The sequence below is a fragment of the Platalea leucorodia genome (genome assembly GCF_965183815.1).
Source record: "Platalea leucorodia genome assembly, chromosome: 12".
NCBI lineage: Eukaryota > Metazoa > Chordata > Aves > Pelecaniformes > Threskiornithidae > Platalea > Platalea leucorodia.
Window position 1 is genome coordinate 13,117,827 of NC_138834.1, and position 23,598 is coordinate 13,141,424.

At 50.1% G+C, this 23,598-nt stretch overlaps 1 protein-coding gene across 9 annotated transcripts in view; it reads right to left on the reverse strand.

The window, feature by feature from the left end:
• Positions 1-23,496, reverse strand: part of NF2 (NF2, moesin-ezrin-radixin like (MERLIN) tumor suppressor) — a 49,657-nt gene extending 26,161 nt beyond the window's left edge. For 8 of the 9 annotated variants that reach the window (XR_014229626.1, XR_014229627.1, XR_014229628.1 and 5 more), the window contains exons 1-8: positions 23,307-23,496; positions 12,113-12,238; positions 10,934-11,056; positions 8,096-8,179; positions 3,551-3,619; positions 2,987-3,069; positions 2,206-2,281; positions 1,760-1,894 (exon numbers count right to left, since the gene is read on the reverse strand). Coding sequence is in view for 6 of the 9 variants with exons in the window: in XM_082325421.1 (XP_082181547.1) it covers positions 1,760-1,894; positions 2,206-2,281; positions 2,987-3,069; positions 3,551-3,619; positions 8,096-8,179; positions 10,934-11,056; positions 12,113-12,238; positions 23,307-23,420 (810 nt within the window). In the remaining 3 variants the exon portion in view is untranslated. Of the gene's footprint in view, positions 1-1,759; positions 1,895-2,205; positions 2,282-2,986; positions 3,070-3,550; positions 3,620-8,095; positions 8,180-10,933; positions 11,057-12,112; positions 12,239-16,854; positions 17,021-23,306 lie in introns of those variants that run through there. The other variant, XM_082325425.1, reaches the window with a different exon arrangement.
• Between the last annotated feature and the right edge of the window lie 102 nt (positions 23,497-23,598).

Sequence of the window (23,598 nt, forward strand, 5' to 3'; positions counted from 1 at the left end):
AAGTCAGCCATGTCGCAAGACTGCTCCGCAATTCGAAATATTATTCCCTCACTCTAACTTGTATTTACGCTCCATGTGCCAGCCAAACAGCTGTAACCGTGGCCTGGGTTTATGCTCTCCAAAGAGCTCTCCCACAGCGGGTCTCTCAAGAGGACAGGGGTGGCATCTCCAGACTCGAGAGTTTCGGGAAGACAGCCCTTGGATAGACAGAAGACTCTGAACTAACAAAAGGATACTTGAAGAGATGGAGTGCTCCGCAACACCGCATTTTTTAGAAGGCATGCATCTATTCCATCACTCCCCCACACGCTACAAAAATAACCGGCTGAAGAGATAGCGCTCGAGCAGGCAGTCTGTGTCCATTAAAGTAGGTCTATTTGTCAATACATTGTACTGCCTGAAAAGGGCTCCGCCGAACTCGCCCTGGCAGTGTTTTGTTTTGTCAGTTTAAGAGCCAATCTTTTAAGACTTTCACACAGGCAGACGTGCGTGAATGTCCCTGGACTCTGGCTCCAGCAGAAGCCCTACCAGTCACTGAAAGCAACAGCAGAAATATGCCAGGAGAGGAATTTCAGTTCCACGTAACCACTCAATCTTTGTTACGACGGATTAAACCCCTCTGTTGTGTCGACGTAGCTGTCATACCCAGCTATTAAGCCTGTTTACTATCACGTCAGGTCTACTTGCGGTCATCTCATTACACAGATGATTGACCTGATGGAAGGTGGCAGTCCTTTCCCCCAAGAGAAAGCTCTATTTCAGTCTTGTGTCAAGGCCTGGTGACGGAGGGTTCAGTCCCCAGGTTTCTGAGGCAAGGCCTGATCAGACGGCTTCCGCCGCGCTCACGTGTCACCAGCAGGAAAGCCTTCGGAAGCCACTACGTGCTGGGCTGTTCTGCCGAGTTGTGAAGCTCTTTATTTTTAAGGAGTAAAACAAGTGAAGAGAATTCCAGCAGAGCCTTACTACTTATAAAACTTCACAAGACATGCAATAAATGCAGCTGATGAGAAACGTTTAGCTTTTACCTTGATCAATATCACGTTTAGATTGGAAAACAATTTTTAATTAAGAAGTTAATTTTCTTCCTTACCATAGAGGCAGCTGGTTCTCTTTGAGCAGCTCTCACAGACTGAAAATTGAACAGATCAGTTTCCCCTCCACAGCCAATTTCACTGCTATTCTCAACCAGGTTTGGCGGCCAACGATTCAGAAGATTCATATTTACGCTCTGGATTTAATAAATATCTATCCAATAGCAGGCTCAAATTACTCAACTTCCTAAAAAGATTCCAGCTGTTACGCTAAGCCCGGCAGCCTGAAAACTCAAGATGATGTAATGATATGGCAAGAGGCAAGAGCTCTTCTCGCCAGGAATACTTCTCACTGTATTTCATAACACAGTGTATACACACAGTAATATATACTGTCATGCATACAGCGAAGCAGAGATCTCAACTTCTGAACTCTGGTATCTTGGCTAAGCACATCAACAGCAATTTTGTTTCTTGAAAAAAATTACATAGCGGGTTTGAGCGTACTCTAAAACCAGACAGGAGAATAGCTCCCAGTTGACCTCTGGTACCCCCATTGCTGGAAGGTTTCAGAAGGCTTGGAATGAAGGTTTCAATTGGAGAAGCTGAGCTGCCCTTAGCTAAGCTGGTGATAGCAAGCACAGCAGACAGAGAAGCTAAGGGAAATCCATTTTAAATCGCAACTGTGTTCCTACTGCTCTCAGGGAAGAGGGGAGATGCAGCCATACCTCTTTATCGCTGTATGAGATATTCCGGATCTCATTCCACGGAAAGGAGATTTTAGGGGTCAACCTGTTGTCTGGGTCATAAATGTGAAGACCCAAGGCGTCAACTCCAAGGAGCAGTTCAGTGCCCTTTTTATTCTACGGAAGGAAAGAAAAGAGCAGAAAACCCTTTTATTCCACTCGGAGGGTGTGACACGAGCCACTGTTAGCTTCATCGACCAGCCCTGAGCAGCGACCCACCAGCACTGCGTATTAAAAGAGCTTCTGCCTCCCCGGCAGCTAGCAGCAAAACACGCTGCAGCAGGGAGTCCCACCCACGCACCGCAGCCATCTCCCAGGTCTGCTGGCTCTCCAGGGCTCCACTCATCCAATCTCACAGCAACACAAAAGACGAAGACTAACACAAGAGCTACGCCAGCAAGAAAACATGACCCACAGCCTACACTCACCCTAATCGCAAAATAGTTCACTCCGTACATCTCCAAGTCCTGAGCTATCTTCAAATACTCCATTTCAGCTTCATCTCTGTCAGACAAAAAAAGGCCAGTGTTACAATGTTTGGTAGGATCAGAGAGAGGGGGATGGCTGCTCTTTCTGTTCCTAAGCACTCACAAGGCTTTAAAACCTGGAGCGTCTCTATCGCACAGGTCAAGCCTGTCTTTGCTGGCAGGATCAATAAAGTCCAACAGCAAATCCCACTCTGCAGCTTGCTGGCATCTTAATGGCTGCAGATGCCTGCCTAGCGAGATGCAGCACGTCAAGCCTTGCTTTCTCCATCTCCCAATCCCTTAAGCAGAAATAGGAAATCCCTGGCTGGGAGAGGGTTTCAGATCCATCTGACTGTAGGCTTGTCCCCCACAAGGAGTGTTTTACCAGCCGAGGCAGCAATACACCTCATCAGTCCGAATCCCCATTTCTTCTCCTGGACCAAAAAGCAGCCCGACCCCTCGGCAGGCAGGGCTGCCTGCCTCCCTGCCCCTCTGTAGGTGGCCCCTCACTGTGCATTGGTCCGAGATCCTCTTGAGGACCCCGTCAGTGACCAGGGGACAGCAAGGCACATGCAGAGCAATCAAAGAAGCCCTTTGCCCTTCGTGAGTCTGCTACAGAGGCGTGCTGCGATTAACCCTGCTGTCAGCAGAGCTCATCCATCCCCTGCCCAAGCCCCCCAAACCCTGGTGACTCTTCAGGCGAGGGGATTGTCCCTGAGCTACCGCTGCAGCACACACTCACCTCGCTCTGCCTCGGTGCTCCGCGTACCAGGCTGTTATCCTTTCCTCCCACATCTCTGGAGTCATCTGGTACAGGTTTATTACCTGAGATACACGAGGAGACAGAGACCAGGTCACACTGCTGCTCTTGTCGGAGTCTCCTTAGCCAGCAAGCAAGCCAGAAACACCCGAGCCCCAAGCAGCCCCTCCCCAGCCCACGTCCGACCTGAAGACTCTCAGCAGGACACGCTCAGCCCCGCACTCTGTCATCGCCCAGCGCTCGCTCAGCCCTCCCGAGCACACAGCACAGGCAAACTGTCCCCCGGCCATCGCAGGGAGATGCAGGCAGGATGAAACCGTGAAAACATTTGCTTCTGTTTTTATTAAAATACGTCAGAAAAAGATTGAATTCTCTTTCCTCAATACATTTTCTTGGATTGTTTGCCTTGGATAAGGAAGCCCAGGGAAAGCGAAGCAGGGTGCACCCTGCAGGCAGTTCCAGAGAGACCTCCTCTGCAAAGGGCTCTGTTACACAAAACACCGCCAGGCTTGGAAACCTACTCCTCCGCTCAGCCGAGCTCCTTACCCGCTTTGGAAGCAACTCCTCTTGCGCCAAGAAGCCTCGCTTGTGGACGTTGGGATCGTAATCACCATACTGGAAAGAAGCACAGACATCGTGCCCATCCCACGTTAACAACACAGGCAAGTAAAACCCTTCACCCTTACACATCCACCCCTTGGGGAGAGAGCAAATGCAGACTGCTTACACCCTTCACGTCACAACCTGTTAGCGCAGAGAACATATGCTGCTCGGTAATTTTAATAACTGTATTCTCTTTGTCATTTGATTGCTAATAGAAACTAACATCCTCCTTCTACTCATGCAGCAGAGGTGGAAGCAGAACAAAACTTCCCACCATCAGTTGACGTCCACCATCAGTTGACGTCCACCATCAGTTGACGTCCACCAGCTGGACTAGATGATCGTTGTAGGTCCCTTCCAACTGAACTATTCTATTCTACTCTAATTACCATGCCCAGAAAACACTTCCCCCAATGCAAGGGAAGACTCACTCTATAGCTGAGAGGTCCTTGCCCTCCCTGGTGGGACAGGGAGTCAAGATATGGACAAAGACCTGTCCCCAAAGACTCATCGATACCAGTATTTCGGGTGAGGCAGATGGCGGTTTCTCTGTCACTGCTCACCACCTTAATGAACAAATATAAAAAAAAATTACAGGAGTTTGACAGACTCCTCTCAGGCAGGTGTTGGCTTTTCTCAACTGGGTCGTGGAATCCAATTCAGATTTGTTAAGTGCATCTAGTAATTACTAGTATTTGTTTAGATTTACATCTTTTTGAGCAGCATACAAAGTGACTGAGAAATAAAACCGCTTATTAACAGATTGAAAAGCCGAGCGTCCCTGCAGTGCATGTGAAAATGAATTTACCTCCTGTACAGCTTAAGAGGGCAGGAAGCCACCAGAAAACGGCACCTCAAATAACCTAGCAAGTTCAAGAGAAGAGGACAAGGGATGTGAGGCACGTACACGAAATGCTGCGATTTCCATTCACCTGGCAAACAGGACTTCTGCAGTGACATTACCCAATCACACAAGACACGGCGACGTTTGCTCAAGTCACTCATTTTGCAAGGGAGACAGCCCTTCCCTCCCTGCTTTTCTGAAGGGCCTCAGCTCAGAAAGTACAAAATGGTGACAATTTTTAAAACCAAGACCAAGACACACATGGTGGTCGTGTAATAAGCCAGGAAGCTTTCCATATCAGCCTCCTTTTAATGCCAGAACCATCACGTTGTACACTAAACTCAGAGCTCAGCATCAAAAGTCTACACATAAATCCTCTCTGCAGCCCAGCAAGCAATGTTTCATAGACGACAAGCAGGGATTAAAGACGCAAATATTGATCTGGAGCCAATGCAGATGCAAAGGAAGCATGCAACAATCAACACTGACTCAGACTTCAATTAATATAACAAAACCGCCACGGATTTCATTCAGAAGGGTGCTGAGCAGCAGCAACTGTCTGTCTTCCAAGGTCTACAGATGCTCGGAGCTCCTCAGAAAGCAGCGCATTGCAGGTACGCGTCCCTTGAACCCACATCAAAAGGGAACAGCAATAAAAACGTGGCACTGGCAAAGGAAACAACTCCAATAACCTTGGAGAGGCAGAAAATAAATCATTTTTAGGTGATGAAAATAACAGCAAATAGGATTAACGCAATTATTTTTTGTTGTGATCTACCGTGGAGATCCAAGACTAAGTATGGATTATGTGATTTTCATGTGGTGAAAAATATTGCCACGTCCCAAAGGAATATTCGTACTGAGAGAGAGTCTGGATGAGAGCATTAATTATTCACAAGTCAAAAATCAACAAATGGCTTAAGTATTGCAGTATATGCTGGCTCAAACGATTCGGCAAACATACTTTAAAAGACCTTTTCAATTAAATCATTACTTCAAAACTGTCATGGAATTTCAGCTCCCGTTAATTGAACTATATGATTAATATTCACGGTTCCACAGGGAAGTTGCCTTTACCTCATCCATACACCTGGCTTACATCGTCCTGGATAAACACAGGCATGTTCAGCTTCAAACTATTAACACCAAGTATTGTTTGTTTTGGGGGGGGAAAAAAACCAAAAAAAACAAAAATAAAAGAGCCCTTTGCTTGTCCTACGAGATTGGAAGTGCTGAAAGTGCTGCAGCATGGCAGCGATCCGCATTTAAGGGGCAAGAAATGGAAGAACCTCCTGGATGTTACCGTCTTCTGCCGGGACGCATTTTTCAGTAGATTCCACGTCTCTCCTGGCTATTTAAAACCTGAACCGCCTCCAACATCTGAAAGCAGTGTGGGTGGTTTAAGTGCAGGGCTAGAGGGGAAAACACATAGTAATTCCCCAAATGAACACAACAATATAGAAATAAATAAGCTTTTATTTTTATGACCCACACGCTTACTTCGTTATTGCAGGTAGGTGTGCAACAACACTACAAACCAACCTGGCTGTCAATCAAATGGCTGCAAACACACCGCTATGTCAGGCTATTATGCCCCTAACCATGCAAATCAGCACGTTATTAGTGAAATTACTGTGCTCAGTGGCCACTTTCTTGTCCAGAAAGGACATCGTTATCCTATTTAACTGGAAGGAGATGACCTGCAACATCTTTCTTCCCAGCTCCATACCAAAGACGTGCTTTCAGCTTTCTCCTTTGCTGAAAAAAAAAAAAAAAAAAGCAGAAGGGGAAACCCCGCCTGGAGGGGCAGCAAGGAAAAGCGATGTCTGATGCAGATATGAAAGCACATTAGCAAAGGTCGGAAAAGGCGTCACTCTTCCACCTTCTCACAATCTCTGTGCAGAATCAAGACGTGCAAGGTTAGGAGAACTGCTCTGACTCCAGCTGACCGTCTCCAGACGACCGAGTGTCGAGCACGTCGAGCCTGCTACCGAGCGCAAGGTCAGCAGCCGAGCCGCAAGAAGAGAAAGGGGATGGCACAACAGCCCTGTACCGAATTACAGCCTGTTCCTGATCGCACGAGCAGAAGCTGTCACGGCCAAGAGTTAACAGCGCTCAATATTTACCCAATGGTTTATTCATTTTGGCAACAGGAAAAGTCATCCCCTATGTATCCTCAGCTCAGCAGGTCAAGGGAGAAAAAGCCAAGTAAGTGTTTACTCATGCACTCTAATAAGAGTGATGAATGTTTCACACAAATAGAAACATTTCTAAAAGCAACTCGTCTTTCCCTGGCTGATGAGACTCTCGAACAAAGTACGGTTTCATCGATATTCTGACTACGAGGAGAAAACATCTTTTTCTAGTCAATTCAAACACTCATCATCAAAGAACATCGCTGCACGTCACCCAGGGCTGTATTCAGACAAACCGGGCATGGACTAAAGGGTCACGAGGAAGATTATACAGCAACATGGAAAAAGCCACGGTGAAACACTACGGACTGGCCTCTGTTTCCAACCAGCCCGGATCAAGCCCTCTCTTCAGGCAACGGAGCCAAAGCCCCGCGCCCGCGCTGCCAGCGAAGGTGGTCACGCAGACCAGAGACACCCTGCTTCTCCAAAAACGCTCGACAGTCCTGCTCCTCCAGGACCCAGGGCACGGCCACCTGCCTGCGGTCCCGCGAGCCAAAACACCGCCCTAAATCGCATCCGGAGAGTCAGAACCGACTACGACCACGAGGCTACAGCAATAACATAGCTGGGCTGCAATCAGACTCCAGCTGCTCCTTTTCCAAAGACATTATCTTTACACACATAAACTGGAGATTAGCTAGAAGACTCGTTAATTGAGCAGCAGCATGTTGTGCATATACAGGGATAAATTACTTCCTCTCTTGCGAGAGCATCCCCGCTTCTGAACCTTGGGCTGCTCCCTCTATCCCTGGAGTCTCTCTGCTGTGGGCTGCTCCAAGCTGTCCAAGGCTGCATGCTCCAGACTGGAAAACAGTGTTCTCTTAAATAAATCCTCAGCAAAACGCACTGACTCTGGGTCCAGAGCAGAATTTGGCCAAGGAACGAAGGGAACTTAGTGACCATTGACTTCTCCCTCTGCCTACTGAGGCCAAACACCCAAGAACAACCCCAAGATAAAGGGAGAAGTCAGCAAGAGCCCTTTAACACTGAAATAACAGTGCCGTGGCAAGCTGTAGCCCTCAAAATAAAGCAGTTATCATGATGACAAGTAATCTGGGGAAGCAGCGGAGCTGTGAGTCCCACAGCTGGTTTGCCTCTGGCTACAATGGCAAGAGCAGGGAGGAGACCCAAAAAAGCATGGGCTTGGGGAATTCACCCGCTCCAGTAGCAAGCCACACTTGAGCAGGCACTGCAGCTCATAAGCTGAGTGCTTACTAAAGAGTCCTGGAGACAGGAAAAATCTGCCCAATGTCCGAAGGCAGCCAGGAACCAGCCGTGCAGAGGAGGCGATAGTGCTAGCGTAGGCCCCTCACTTCCCAAGTTTTAACAGCTTTCCTTGCCTTCCCCTTCCTTGGGAAGCGGGTATGGCGCAAAGCGCCTCGCTTCCCAGGAGCGACGCTAACCCACCGCCAAGGTCAGCAGGGCCCTGGAAAATCCCCCTGTGCCTACCTTGGCTTGGACGGCGTAAGAGGCCAGCAGGACAGAAGCTTCAGGAGGACAGTAGATCTTCTCATCCAAAATCTGCTTCTTCACCTGCGCATAGCAGTAAAGGACACATAACACACACTTAGCAGAGCAGTGCAAAGCATGACTGTCACAGCAGATGGTTGCAGTTTGTTTTAACTCGAGCTGTCAACCACACAGTTAACAATTTTCCTAACACTGATTACAATTCAGGCCCAGGAAGTCTCTGGTGGCTTGGAAGGGAAGGGCTCAGGCTTTCACAGGCCACCTTTTTCAGACAGGTTTGCGAGAAGAGCTAAATTTATACGTGGAAAATGACAGAACCCATATCCCATTGCTAAAGGCAAGGAGGGGAGGGGGGAAAAAAAAAAAAAAAAAAAAAGTCCTGCATGTAAAAACGGAGATAAAACCTCTTAAGGCATAAGCTACGGAACGATATGACATCTATACACAACACTAAATTAAAAAAGCAGTTTGCAGCCAAGTCTCCAAGCACACAAAGGTTTTGCTCTGGGCTATTCAGGCCTCATTATGAGTCAGTGCTCACCTGTGCTGGAGGCTAATTCCCTCCGATCCCACCGACAGCAAGGAGCGCTGCGGGTCACCTCCGTGGCAGTGCTTTTAGCGGCAGGCAAAGCCCGGCGCGCACTCCCAGGAGAGCCAACGTGCAGTTCCCAAAAGCCACGGCTTTACGTTTCCTGGCTTCTGTGCATTAAAAAATTAAACCTGTCATGTTCGATATTTTTTGGTTTTGCACACTTAATTTTCCTGAATAAAGATAGGAAAAAAGCCTACTATTGCCTGGGAGACTTAAATGGATTGTCACAGAGATGCAGTAGCATCAATTTGAATTTATAACATGCTTTGAGTCCTCAAAGTTGGTTACAACATAATCACAGAAGATATTCTCCTGCCTTAAGATAAAAACAGGAGAGTTTGCAAGCTTATGTGTGCTCCCGGTTCCCATACGCATTACAGGAGCCCAGGCTCCTCTCATCATCAGAAATCCTAGTAGAAAAGTCACGGTCTGCATTTATAAAATGCAGCTTTGACTGCTTTCCCTCTCCGATTTTCCTTTTCAAAGATGACAACAGTACTTTTCCTCATCAAGGATAAAGCCCGTGGCAAATGGGACATTTAAAAATAGCCCTAAGGAGACCCTACTGCACAAGACAGACCTTAGAAATTAAGAGCAATACTTTGCATTTAAAAGTTCTTTAGCTCTGAAGAACAAAGATGAACTTTGGAAGAGCGAGGAGTGCCAAGAGCTGGTGAGCTCACTTTGATACCCGTTTCAAAGGGCAGGGCACACGGAAGTCTACAGCGGTATTTCCAAGAGCAGCCAAATCCAAGTTGCCTCTACTTTGGTGTAGCAAACATCAGAATAAGTGTCTTCTTTTATTTTTATAACTTATTTATTTTAGAAACTTCACATTAACAGCCACAGAGCAGCTGAAACATCCCAATAAGTACCTAAGGGTATGACTAGGACTACTCCATTCCCCGTAACCGTACTTAGAATCATAGAATCGTTAAGGTTGGAAAAGATCCTTAAGATCATCAGGTCCAACCGTTAACCTATCACTGCCAAGCCCACCACTAAACCATGTCCCTAAGCACCACATCTACCCGTCTTTTAAATACCTCCAGGGATGGAGACTCAACCACTTCCCTGGGCAGCCTGTGCCAGTGCCTGACAGCCCTTTCAGTGAAGAAGTTTTTCCTAATATCCAACCTAAACCTCCCCTGGTGCAGCTTGAGGCCGTTTCCTCTCGTCCTATCGCTTGTTGCTGGGGAGAAGAGACCAACCCCCACCTCACTACGGTCTCCTTTCAGGCAGCTGTAGAGAGCAATAAGGTTGCCCCTCAGCCTCCTCTTCTCCAGACTGAACAACCCCAGCTCCCTCAGCTGCTCCTCATAAGACTTGTTCTGTAGACCCTTCACCAACTTCGTTGCCCTTCTTTGGACACGCTCCAGCAGACGTGACGCGACCCTTTACAGGACACAGTTTCAGAAAATTGATCTTATCTGAAAGAGAGCTCCTGTGATAGAAGCTCTTCGTTACCAGCCACGCAGCACTGCTACAACAACGTCAGCTAAGCTAATTTCTCAGAACACCAAGTTCTGGAGCGTACTTTAAATAAAAAAGAAAAAGCCTGAAGATGCGTTCACCACAGTTTCCAAATGCTTAACATAAGGGCACGAGTTACGGGGGCAGGTGGGACTGTTAGGTTTCCCCTTCTCCTCTGCTTTTGCCATCAGTCTCTGACGGAGCTGCGCTCCTGGGATCGTCTTCTGCTCCAGTTATTTGAAGGCTGTTTTGCGAAGAGGTGAACCTTGTTGTACAGCCCGAACACGAAACAGGTTGGTTGCGCTCTGTTCTGGAGGATGACATTCCCCTGCTTCACATAACGGTGCTATCACGTACGAAGGCAATTGCCAACCCTCAGCACAATTGATATCCACACCCTGCAGAGAGGTGGACTCCAAGGCTGTGTGTGTCATTCAAGCCCACATCTGACAGATCCATTTTCCCTAGCTACCACACACTAACATTACAAATCACCTAATCATTCCTGACAGCCAGTTTACGAGGTCTGCAAGTCTGGGCATCTGTGACTGCTTCATCCAGACAAACCATCTTTGTTCTATTTTAAGAAGTTTTTGTTGTTGAGGACAACTCTCTTTGGAGAGGTGTGAACGTAACAATGAGGATCCACACTCTGCCGACCAACTTTCTGACCCTGGAACCTTCTCGCACTTCTGCTCATCCTGGCTCCTTCTCCCTCGGGCTGGAAAACAGCGTACTGACAAGGTTCCTACCTGCAGGAAGAACAAGTGCTGTGTGATTTCCTGGACCAGTTCCTCCTCTGCGTTCTCAGGATAAAATTTGGCCAGGAAGTGAAAGGTGACGGGCTCCTCTGTTGGAACATCGTGATCCAGAACCTGTGGGATACAAGAGCCATTCTCAGCTACTCCTTCCAGCTTCTCCAGTGCTGTCTCTTGGAGTCAAGACACAGTTCCTTTCTGTTCAGATCAGCACATCTTTTGTCAGGCATTTTAGACATCTAGAACAGACGAACCAACCTAAGTAGTTCAGAAACCACAGTTAAAAAAAGAAAACAAACAAACATTTCTGACACTCATAAGGATGCAAGAAAACAAACAAGGCAGAAACAAACAGCATGCAAAATGAGACAGCAAAGGTCGGTCCTGATCTGCCGTGCGCACATTGCCTCTTCCAAACCTCGCAGAGCGATGCTATATCCTGCTACGCCACCATCCGTCTCTCTCGTCGCTTCCCTGCGCTGCCGCCTCTTGTATTTCACTGTTGCTCCTTTGCTACCTTTCTACTGTGCTGGCACTGTCCAGTTCAGATTCACGTTGGTTTCAAACCTTGGCATGACAGGCGAGACACCCAGACCTCCCTCGCAGTCTCGACTACCGTCTGGTTTTAGCGTAACATCCTTTGGATGCAAACAGAACTACATCTATCACTTCCCTAAGCCACCCCTCAGCAACCTGGAGGCTCACGTATTTGGGAAGCGTTTCCTCCCTTATCTCCATCTCCTTTTCACTCCTCTGGTTTTCCTCCTCCCTAGCTCTTTGTACATCTCAACAACAAAAGAAGCCAAGGTACAACTTCACTTTTCCACTGAAGGTTTTGTCTTTCAGGGGCACAGAAGAGGGACTTCCAGGTTTCACTTACATTACAGTCACCCTGAAGCCCAGCATCCCAGCATGGCTGGCTCCAAAACGCCTCGAGGGGATTCAGTGTGCACGGTCTGAGGCTTCACAGCTCAGAAGGAGCTGGGGTGGGGTGTCTCTGCCAACTCTTCCCCGTTTGACTTACGGGTGCCATGGGGATGAGATTTAAATACACTTCACCCGGTTCCCTTCGATACCACACATAACACAACCTCGGGCAATCAAAGAAAGAGGAAAAAAGTACATTCTCCTTTGTCATCCCACGCGACCTCTCAAGGGAAATTTGGTTCCAACCTTCTTGTCCATTTTGAGCCAAGCCACTGTATCCTTGATAGTGTATTGAAGGCCAAAGAACCAGGTTTCTCGGAGTCCTAGTGTCCTGCATACGAGATCGAACAGGTCCTTCCCTTTCCACTTCACCTGCAGGAAAGCAAACGGGAACCAGAGTTATAAAGATGGATTTCAGAACTTCGTCTCCGTTCAACCAAATCCATCCTGTTTCACCTCACAACGCCTTTGCAGGTGTGGAGAAGGCATCTGGTACAGATAAGGAAAGATCCTAACGAAGCATACTTTATATCCTTCCATCTGATCTCATCTGCCGATCACCAACTCCTCCCTCACTAGGAAACCGAGATGTGATTTTTTTCCACCCCTGCAAACACCACTGTAAATAACTCCCCCCATTTCTTCCTCTGGCAACCCACCAACGTTCAACAGGGGACCCGAAGGGTCCCTTGAGGTTGCTTTTGAGCCGTGCGCTGCTATGAGCAGCCTGTTCCCAGCAAGAAATAAAAATCACTCTTAACTGCCCCTTAGTGGCTTTAATGTCTCTACCTATAGCCCCAGGAAGCCCTGCGCAAACTCCAGTACCAGCCACAGGGTTTCACAGACAAGGGCACAAAGTGCTCCTGAAAATCACAAGCGAAACGATCTATGTACAAAGTGCGTTTGTCCAGAGCTACCGACCCTGCACATGTAAAAGGGAAAAAGAGCTCAGAAAAAAAGAAAATTATCCCTGAAGTCAGCGGTTCTCTCGGAGCACGTTTTGATAGAGTCAAACCGCGTTTTCTGCTGAAACCGTTGGTGACAAAAGTAGCTCGGGAGCAGAGAAAATTGGTCCTGCTCAAAGACCGTGTCCTTCGAGCAGTCTTGCAGCTGCATCTATGTTGTTAGTGAAGTTTGCTCATAAAAACAGAAGGCGTTGGGAGGCAGAAAGGTGAAGAGGGACATAAAACAGATGAATCTAATATGCCAAAGCCACTTTGGTCTTCCATCTGCAAGGTGGAAACAATTGCTGGACCGAGACATACGGCCGTTACTCTAAAGCCCTAGGGCAAAAGGGTCTGGGCGCATTCTCGTGTCGCTACGACTCAATCTTGGTGCCACCTGGACAGCATCAATATTAATGCTCAGGCACGGCGGGGACTGCTGGTGCGGGGACGCGCCGCTCCCGCTGTCACCCACTGCCGCCTTGTGGGCAAAGCCGCCGAGGACAAGCTTATTGCCATTCCGCTGCCTTTGAATAAATGAGTATATCGCTATTTTCTCCCCCTCCCGGGGCACACGCACGCACGCTAACAGCCCCAGAATAGAATAAAGCCGACGCTACCCTCCAAAAACACCACCCCAGGACAGCTCGCCGCAGCCTCTTCGCAATTCGTATCAGGCGCCGTCAACACCTCGAGGTCAAAAACACCAGGAGGAGCAAGTTTTGCAGTGTTGTAATTATAAAACCCTAATTTCACACATTTAGCTAGCCTCCAGTCCCCATGATGAGCTCCAGCTCGGCACAGGATGGCGCAGATTGCAGAAGATCTTTGCCTGACTATGATTTTAAGAGGGAGGTTAATTCGAGGGTTCAGACAAAACAGAGCGAGACACATTTAAACAGCTATTTTGTACCATTTCTGTAGGCACATAAAACCAGGCTGCCATCAAAGGGCTATTTCTTAACCAGAATTAAACTGCTTTGCATAAAGCGTTATTGGCTTTTTTTCCTTTCTGCAAAGGCCACATTTCAGCCCATTGCTTTGGTGGAGCGATCGGTGCCTGCACGCACCCAGCCCTGCACCAAACCTTTCCCAGGACAGGCTCCGGCGTGCCACGGACGGGAGCGTCTCCTCCCTAGACATCGCTCCGCATCTCATGGCATCGCTGTTTTGAACAGCCCCACTGAGTCCCCCCCCAGCTGGGATTTCCACCGGCAGTTCATTTCCAAGACCAGCAGCAAGCATTAAAGCAAGAACTTTGTGTGTTCCTCCCCCCCCCCCCCCCCCCCGCAATTTTAATTTGGTGATGGGAATATTTTAAGCAATTGCTTCTGCTGCTAGATTTTACACCACCACTCTGTCATTGCACGCATACGTTATGGCAGAAATATATATTTAACATTCCTGGCTGCACGGTGCTAAAGTCTCCAACCATAACATTGCACAGACATCCTCCCTGACTGTGTTGAATTACCTTCATTAAATATATAAATGGAACAGCAGCCACGTTTATTTCAACATACATGATTTCATTCCACACCTCGGTACTTAAAATAACGATCTGCATTCAAGTGGCATCTTTTGACAGCTGAACTCCAACTGTTTTACAGACGTTCAGGACCTCAGCCCTCCTTACCCTCACTTGATCGGCCTCGTATCATTAACTGCCACATTTCCTAGCCATAAAACACAAAAAAAGACCCCCCCAGGCACGGGGAGATGGAGAGCGCTGCTGTCCAAGGCTTGGCAGAGAGCCTGGGGGAGAGCCAGGACGGGCTGGCCGTTCCCCATCCCCTCCTCTGCCTGTAACACCGTTCCCCTGCTCTGCACTAAAGCGACACCTGAAGCACAAAGTCGATTTTGCAAGCCGTTACGAGCTCCTGAAAAGAAAACAAAGAGGCTTAGGGGAGAAAAATCCCCTCTCAGCCATATGCCAGAGCGGCTGGCACGACACTGTAATAAAGCTCAATCTCCCAATAAAAAGCTACATCACGATAACTTCAAGCCGACCCGCAGGACGGAGCCGGATGCGACCACGTCGCTTCAGCATCCTCGATCAGCTGCAGGCGTCACCTCTCGCATCGGCAGCTTTGCTTTCTCCCATTAGCATGATGGCAGCACGCGTTGTTAGATATATTCGGCGAGTCGTTGAAGGAATACGTGGACGAACTGCTTTATAAACAGGGTAAGCGCTGCAAGGCTGTTATTCTGCGGAGCTGGAATTTATGTTCTTTACTAAGTACAGAGTGCTTACAATTTATCAGCAGAGCGTTTTAAGTAAACAGCACTAAACACTTAAAACTCAGCAGCCAGTGGCTAGAATAGAGTACTTCCAGTACGGGTTATTGGCATCATCTTTTTCTCCAGCGGAGACATCACATTTGGCATCTATTAACAGGGTTTGCATTATTTATTAACCTGCACCAAGAGTCATTTCCAACTAGCAGGCAACTGGACAATTTATTTCAGTGCCTAACCTTTCTGTCAAGTTTCACAACCGCTCCTTAGCTAACGAGTCGATAAAGCAGCCGCAAAAACGAGCAGAAGGGTTACGAGATCCCCTCGTCATGGGGAGACAAGGAGGGAGGCCGAGCGCCTACAAAAAATGGGCGCAAAAGGTTGCAGCCATCCTGTGCAGAGAGGGTTGAGCAGGGGGTCTGCAGAGAAAAGCGGTTCCCAAAACCCACTGGCATCGGCTGATGCTTTTCTGCAAACAATGTCAATTGAATTTACACCAGCTATGTGGAAAAGGGGGGAGGGAATAAAAAAAAGGACATTTTTTAACCATTTAAGATTAAGGTTCCTCACGTGGGAAGCTCTCCTCGGACAACAGGGAGGTGCCTGAACGCCAGGGGACAGAACCCGGCTCTGTCCGGGGACGGTGGATGGAAATCTTGCCTCCTTCTCACCACAAACGCAAACCACCCGAGCTTCAGCCATCCCTGGGGCCAGGCTGGGGAATAAGGGCACGAACAAGTGACTGGGGGACACCACAGCAGCAGTCACCAGCTCAGCCCGGGCACGCCGCCTCCCGGAGCAAACCCATCGCAACAGTCCCTCCGTACCCCACACAACGCAACCGCTTTGCACGGTACTGGGTTAAAGCGTGACCTTGAAGAAATTACTAACATCTATAAAATATTTTACTGCACCAATTCATCCTTAAATAATGCAGAAAATGGCTTTTCACCTTAGCAGATCATTTTATTAACTGTTAGTTCTGTGCCAGAGATGAGAAGACAGCACAGAGCCCCTGTCGTGATGACGACAGTCTGAAAGACCATGCAGAAAAGGGGGCCGAGCCCCAGAAGCAATGCTCAGCTTCCACCGTGTGATGTTATTTCCATTTCGAAGCAAGTTTTAATAAGAAGATGTGACACCTCTGCACTGAAACAGGGAGGGAGACGGCAGAAGGGAGAGGGCAAGGGCCGAGCATCCCTCCACTACCCACCTGGGACACAATACGTGGGTAGGCTGTATGCCCAAACCAACCACCCACAACAGTTTACTACTGAAACAGAGACAACTTTGAGACTGCAGACCACATTTATTTCTCCTTCTGGACTTGGACGATAACAGCAGTGCCACAGACAACCACTTATTTGGATTTAAAGCCCATTTGGAGCAAATGGGGAATCAAATATGCAATATTCTTCCATTTTTTTTTAAATAAAATGATGTCAAATACTTCCCGTTGCCACTTACTGAGCCACAAGACAGGGCTGTAAAGTTATTTTTATTTACTAATGCTACAAGACAACTCAATAATGAGCTTTTAATTAAAATCTATTTCTGTTAACCACCGAGGAGGCCAAAAACTCGCCCAGGCGTAACAACGCAGATGGTGCAGCCAAGCACATTTCGTGGTGTCTGCCCAAGACAGAGACGGAGTGGGGTACACGGGAGAACAAGCTGCTGCAGCTCTGGCCAGCCGGCACCGAAGCGAGCGGGAGAGGCGGAGGGGACAACAAGCGATGATGTCCCAAAGCCCCACCTCACCCAGCAAGGGCCAGGTAGGGCAGCAATCCCAGAGCCGAGCCTTACCTCCGTGCAGGAGCCGACTGCTGACGGACACGGGGTATTTCAGCACAAGCCTGACCTGCTCTGATGATCTTTTGCACACTGATGAGCTCTGAAAACAAACAGCTCACCCCAGGGAAAGCCAAGCTAGGCTTTAAGGAGCCAGTGTTGTCAGCCGTAGGAGAGAGGCTTAGCCTTGCCCCAGGAACAGCAAGTTTACCTGTGAACGAAGCAGGGATAAAATACGTATGCTGTCAAATGCCTCTCTTCCAACGCTAAGGGCTGTTTGATTTTCTAACAAAGTGCTGCCTCCTAGCTTCAAGTGGATTGTTTCCGGGGCTGCTTCCCTGTTCAAGTACTTTTAATTTCAAAAACCACCTACTTGAAAGCCACTGCCTGTACAAAAGAAAAAAAGAGGTATGAAATGGCATCAAAATTGGAGTACATACACCAAAAGAGAAAGATTTTCTGTCACAAATGCCTGCCTTCCTTCCCCTTCGCATCAACACAGCTCCTCTGGATTAACCACAGAGACTGAGGATTGACAGCGGTTTTGAGCCATCTTTGGAGGGAACTGGATAACACCGAGTTTCATAACCGGCTTAGAGGAGGCTGCAGTGGGACACGGGGGATCCAGAAAGCATTTCAGATGCCGGCAGAGAGAAGCCAAAGAGGATCTGTGTTCATAATAAGTCTCATGTGACTTGCGCGCAGCTTAAGGGAATGCAGAACCAAACCGCGCCACGCAAGACATCTCTGAAAAATTAATTCCCAAATGATGCTGTTGTGAATCAGCAGAATTTCTGACTTTTTTTGGCATAAACCCCTCCAAGACACGAAGTGAGAAAACAGCCCTTACCTGCCGCGCCTTGTATTTAAAGAGAGATCAGCAGCAACCAAACAGCCCAAACTCCTGAGTGCTCGCAGAGCCGACGCAGGACCGGGGCAGATGGGCGCGCGAAGGAACCAGAACATTGACTTGACAGCTGGTATCCCAACAATTTACTGAAGATCATTTCATAGCTGAGGGGGATTATTTCTCGCAGCTTTTTAAAATAGCTGTTACTGCCTACAGATTCGTCTTTTCCAGTTAACTTTCTGCCTGCTTGCAGAAGCTTAGCAGCACCGAGAGAGGTCACTGCCCCTACTAGCATTGCTGAGCTGCTGCTAAACGTTTAACTGCGGGTGGAGGGATCGTTATGAAACCCCTTCCACGTATTTGGCAAAGCAGAAGGGAGCTGGGGGCATTCTGCTCCCTCCTTTCCTTCTCTTGCCTTTTTATTTTGGTGCAGCGACCAGACAGAGCTCAAATCTCGACTCCAATTTACTGCGCCAGCTCTTACTCAAAAACTTATTTGGTCCTGGATTTTCACCACCGAATCTTCGCCCGCTCCTGTTTCAGAAGATGAGCTTTTGCAGCTCAGCTACGTAACTCCCTAATCTGTTAAGAGACTAACGCTTGGCCGCACGCTGCTGAAATTCGGTCTCGTCTACTTACGAGTGAACAGAAAAGCTTTACAACCAACCTCATCCAACTGGCCCTGCCCCGAGTGGGGCACTGGGCTACAAAGATCCCTTCCAACCAAGATTATCCTCTGGAGAGAGAGGAACAGCTTAAGCATTGAAGCAGTAACAGGATGCACGTTTAAACCAGCAAATACATCAGTCCAAACTTGCCTCTTCTTGCTGCTTGAACACTTAAGCTGTTTCTCTAGGTTGGCTGTAAAGCTTATTCATTCATTTTTAACTTAAGACCCGCAGAAGCTGCTGCTGTCAAAGGATTAAGGTCAGATTAAGGCCGCTAGCTGCCCCTCGATGGAGTAACCATCCCTGCAGGAGTTTCAGGCCCAAGATCAAAGGTACAATAGAAAGGGCTAAAGAAAAAACACACCCTTCAGAAAAGGTGCTGTGGCTCCAGAGATGGAGAGCCACTAACCCGACTGACCACTGCAAAAGGAAGAAATGGGCAAAGATATGCACGAGACCAAAAGAAAGACTGATGGGTTCTATCAACCAGGAACTTGCTTCTTGGAGGAAAAAAACTGCGCATCGGAGTGTGTGAGACCAACCTGACGCCAGCCGCACTGCACCACCGCCATCCCGCCGGAGGGACAGGATGAACGATGCCTCGGAAGACACGGACTCAAAAACATCACGGAGTTTTAAGATGTTATGCCAGAGATAACAGATAACCGACTACCTCATCTAGAGAGGCACCACCAAAATCACATTAACCTTTGCCACGTCGACTACTTTAATTTCGTTCAGGGCCACCGTCAGCAAGTTGCACCATCGGGGTGGCAACGGCAGTGGAAACCATCGGGCACGGCAGGCTCCTGGCACCGTGCTCTGAGCTGACATCAACCCATTAGTGCAAGTACCACACCCTGGCGAGCTCTGCTTTACGCTACCGCCGCTTAAAATAACTTCCCGAATCAGTACTCAAGCAGCGCACCGCCTATCGCGGTGTTAATCGCAGGAGAACATCAACATTAAATGTCTTTTGACAAGATTTCTCTTGGGCTCCTCTCCAAGCACAGAAAGCTGAGGGACCGCACGGGCTGTTTGAGGGTGTTCTCAGGAAGGTGGGGCAGCTAGGGATTGGCTTAACACGGGGATTTTAAGAGCTATGCAAATGTCTATCCTTCCTCAAGATGCTATCAATTAATTAGGTACCAGGCTCAAACAGCCATGATGGAAGAAACAAAAAGGAAGACACTCACTTTGTGCTTTCAAGATTTCCCCAAACAAATTATAAGTCTTTAAAGTGAAACCCCAACTGTGACTATTAAGCTTAATCGCCATGTTAGAAAGATTAAGATTTCATTTCTACAAATTATTTTAGATTTAGGCTCAATTTAGAGACATCATTTGCAGAGTAAACAGATGGAAAGCAGGTTTAATCTCTTAAAATACCCAGCTGGGAATTTCTACAGGGCAGATTGAAAAATTAACACAGAAAAACAAGGTGCCCCCCCCCGCAGCTCTGGCGGTGTCGGTGGGGTCAGGAGAAGAGGGACTGCTGGGATGAGAGCCGGGGCTCTACGGTTTGCACCAAGCAACCTTCAGTCCAGCCCCGAGAGCCGGCCATCAAGCCAGAGCAGGTTACGGATTCAGATCTCTCCGCTGCTCCACACGCTCTCCTCGAGGGCCGGGGCAGACCTCACCAGCTCCAGCTGCTCGCCGCACTGCCCGGCCGGTCACTGCCAGGCCTTACACCCCACAGCCTCCGCCATTTCCAGCCACCGGGCCACCCTCGCGGTCTCGGGCCTCCGCTGTCACTGCCTCACGGTGAGGACGTCGCCTCTGTCCTGCACAGCGGGGCTGGGAAGTCTAACTTGTGACAACACAGAGCACACCTCGAGAGCTCTGGAATAAAGTTTAAAGAAAAAACATCCATATTAATCCCAGACAGCAAAGCACTGATCGCTCCAACGTGGATACCAGCAACGCGATCAATACCCGTCCAGCAAGCCACCGGTTAAGCTATGCTAAAGACCAGCACACGTAGCGTCAGCCTCCCCAGAATGGCCACACGCAGCCTGGACTGCTCACCGGCCAGGCATCCAGCTTCTGGAGAAGGAAAAAGGGGGAGAAAGCAACACGGCAAGGCTCGGAGCATGGAGGTAGGGCACAGAGACGAGCAGTGGTGTTTTCCCGTGGGGTGGAGGGAGGGTGAGGGCTTCTGGAAGTGGATGGGACCAGAGGGCGTGACAAGATGGCACGGCAGGACGACAGAAATCAGCCTGCTCTGCCCGGACGGCAGCCTCTCCTCCCCGGGACCTGCAGTGGACACAGGAGGGAGCAGGAATTTCCCGCTGCCCCATCCTGCTCCAAACACCCACCTCACGGCTCGCGAGGCTTGGGCAAACCGCGCTCATCGGGACGGCTGCCGAGCAGGCAGGGCTCCCTGGCAAGGCCATTTGGACGGGCAACCTGGGGCAAAGCCGAGGTGTCAGCGTGGATTAGGCAGCAAAACTTTCCCACACTCCTTCCTCTGCCTGCTTGGCTGCTGTTTATCGAGGGGTTTGAAGCCTGAGGCAGGGAGCAGGCTCCAGCACACCAGGTACGCAACAAAACCCAGCCAGAGGTACAACCCCGGGACTAGCGGCCTCGCAGAGCAATTGCTGAACCCCCAGCTCATTCCCGTGGCAGAGCCAGGAGGTGCCTGCGGCCGGAGAGCAGCAAGACCAGCAATGGAGAGGACGAGCACAGGCAGGAGAAGCCAAGAGGCAGTGGCGGTTCCCCCTGCCCGGCTTGGCAAGGAGAGGAGTGCCCCCGGGAGCAGGCTACCAACGAGACATCCAACAAGCCATCAGCTCTCCATCCCTGTCAGCGTGAGGTAGCATTCACAGGCAGCAAAAACACATCTCAAGAGCCCCCCAAACAGCACGAGAGCCAGACTCCCACTGCACCTCCTTCCACCAACCCTCTAAAGAGCGTTTGTGCAGCAGGTTTCACCCTCCGCAGCCTCCTGCTCAGCTCAGCAGGCCTCCTTCCCGCCTGAAGCAGCCCACCGCATCGATGCACGCACAGATACTCATGCAAACATGGAGCTGCTCGCTCATCTCGCCCCTCCAGGGCCTCAGCCCGGCAAACCTTCAGACAGGGGACAAATCCCTTCAGGGAGGAGCACGGTCCTCCCCAGATCATCGACTCTCTCACCCCTTTGACTTTCAAGAGGAGCAGCCGAGACCCCCATGGGCACAAGCTCTGCTCCCGGCTCCAGATCTCGCCACGGCGAGGCCCAAGCCAAGCCCTTCCCCGGGCCACCTTCCCATCCCCGTCCCCTCCCTCACATCAGCCCCAGCGACTCGAGGTGTGTCCGATCCCTCTGCAACGTCAGGCGTGGGGCTCAGTGCATTTCTGCAGAGTCAGCAAAGCAAGGAGCTTCCCCCAGAGCCGTACAACTATGAGACGGGGGCAGAGACCCAGCCATGTAGCTGGACGGGTCAAATAAAGCTTGAATAAAACTCACGCCTCAAGCTGGGCTGCCCTGTGCTTGAATAAAACACACCCCGCCTGCACCAAGGATGGTGTGAAACAGCCTCATCACCCACCTGCACCCAACTATTTCCCTCCGCTCGGGCGCTCCGCGCTGAAGGATGACGCCTGAATCCCCCCGTGCATCCCGTGCGCGCCAGCTCTGACAAGACGCAGGAGACACGAGCAGGACCATACACGCAGCTCGTGAGCTCCTTCCTGCGCTTCCAGGAGGGCTGGAGAAGCCTATCTGCAGCGACAAGCTTTTTTGGCAGGAACCTCCCCAAAAAGTCATCTGAAGATGCACAAGTTGTCCATTCAAATCCCACCTGAGAGCGTTGCTTTACCACTGCACAAATCCCCTAATCCCAACGTGAAACAACAAGTGGCCGCACCATTAAAAAAAAGAATTATTTACTTTTCATCATACATTATTACTGACAGCCTTGGAAAAACATGCAGGAACGGAGCCAGGACATTTAAACTCTCCTGGCAGCGCAACGGTGGGAAGCTCGCGCGACTACTGTCTAAAATAAATCCTTAATCCCTGGGAAAGGCAGAAAGTTCTTTAGAGCTGACAACAGATCTCAAGAGCAAGAAAATTTATGACGACAAACACCCAGTGCTTATGGGCACTGGAATTCCATCGAGATTGGGATCAGACTAATGAAATATAAACTATTGAATAAGAAAGTTAAACTGGGTAGAGAGGGCTTGCAATGTTTGTGTGTCCAGTCTCTCTAGATCAGCTGAAAATGCAGCACCAACAAACCAGACCCCTGGGGCCTGACAGCAACCACCCCGGGGAGCAAGAATGCTTCAGCGTTACCAAGGGCCCAAAAAAGGAAAGTATCGGAGAAAAACTAGACACAACGGGAGTGGGCGCCAGGACACAGCCCCCCAGAACACCCCTCGCCTGCAAGACTGAGCTAATAAGTCAGGAAAACGCGAAAATTTCATTCTTGTGCATTCGTTGAGCGCTTTGAGTTGAACCCGGGTGGATTCAGGCCTCCTGGGACGCCGCGAGCCCCGGCCTCCTCACGACAGCTGCTGTGCAGCGGGCGACTCTAGCTGTGACAGTGAAATAAACCGGAATTATAAAGAAAATAAAGGGGAATTATAAAGAAAATAAATCAAATTATAAAGAAAATAAAGCAAATAATGACTGGGATGAAGCAGAGCTGCCCAGCCCCGCCGTCCCACCCTTGCGGCCCCCCGCGGGTGGCTCCGTGACCCCACACCTCCCACGGGCGGCGGGGAGCCGGCCCAGCGCAGGCCCCAGACCCCCCCCGCCCCGCTCCCGCCTCCCCGGGGCACCGGGCCGCGGCCCCCCGTTCCCCCCGGCCCCACAGCCGGGTTCAGGCCCACTGCCGGCCCGAGGGAAGCCCCCCCGGGCGGGCGAGAGAGGCCGCGGAAGCCACCGGGGGTGCGGCCCACCTCAGCGGGTCCCCCCGCCCCGGGACCCCCGGCCCGCCGCCGCCCCGGCCCGTCACCTCGCAGCTGAACTCCATCTCGGCGTCCATGGTGGCGATGCGCACCGTGAAGGTCTTGGGCTGCTTCCTCTTCAGCGAGCTGAAGCTCATGCGGGACGCGATGGCCCCGGCCATGGCGGGGGAGGCGGCTTCAGCGCGGCGGCAGCGCCATGGCGGCGGGGAGGGCCCGGGCCCCGCCGCTCCGGGCCGCGCCGAGCTGCGCCCGCCCACGCCGCCTCGCTATTGGTCCCGAGCCGGATTGGTCCCGCCCCCGCCACGCAGGTCGCGCCGTGCCGCAGCCAATGGGAAGACC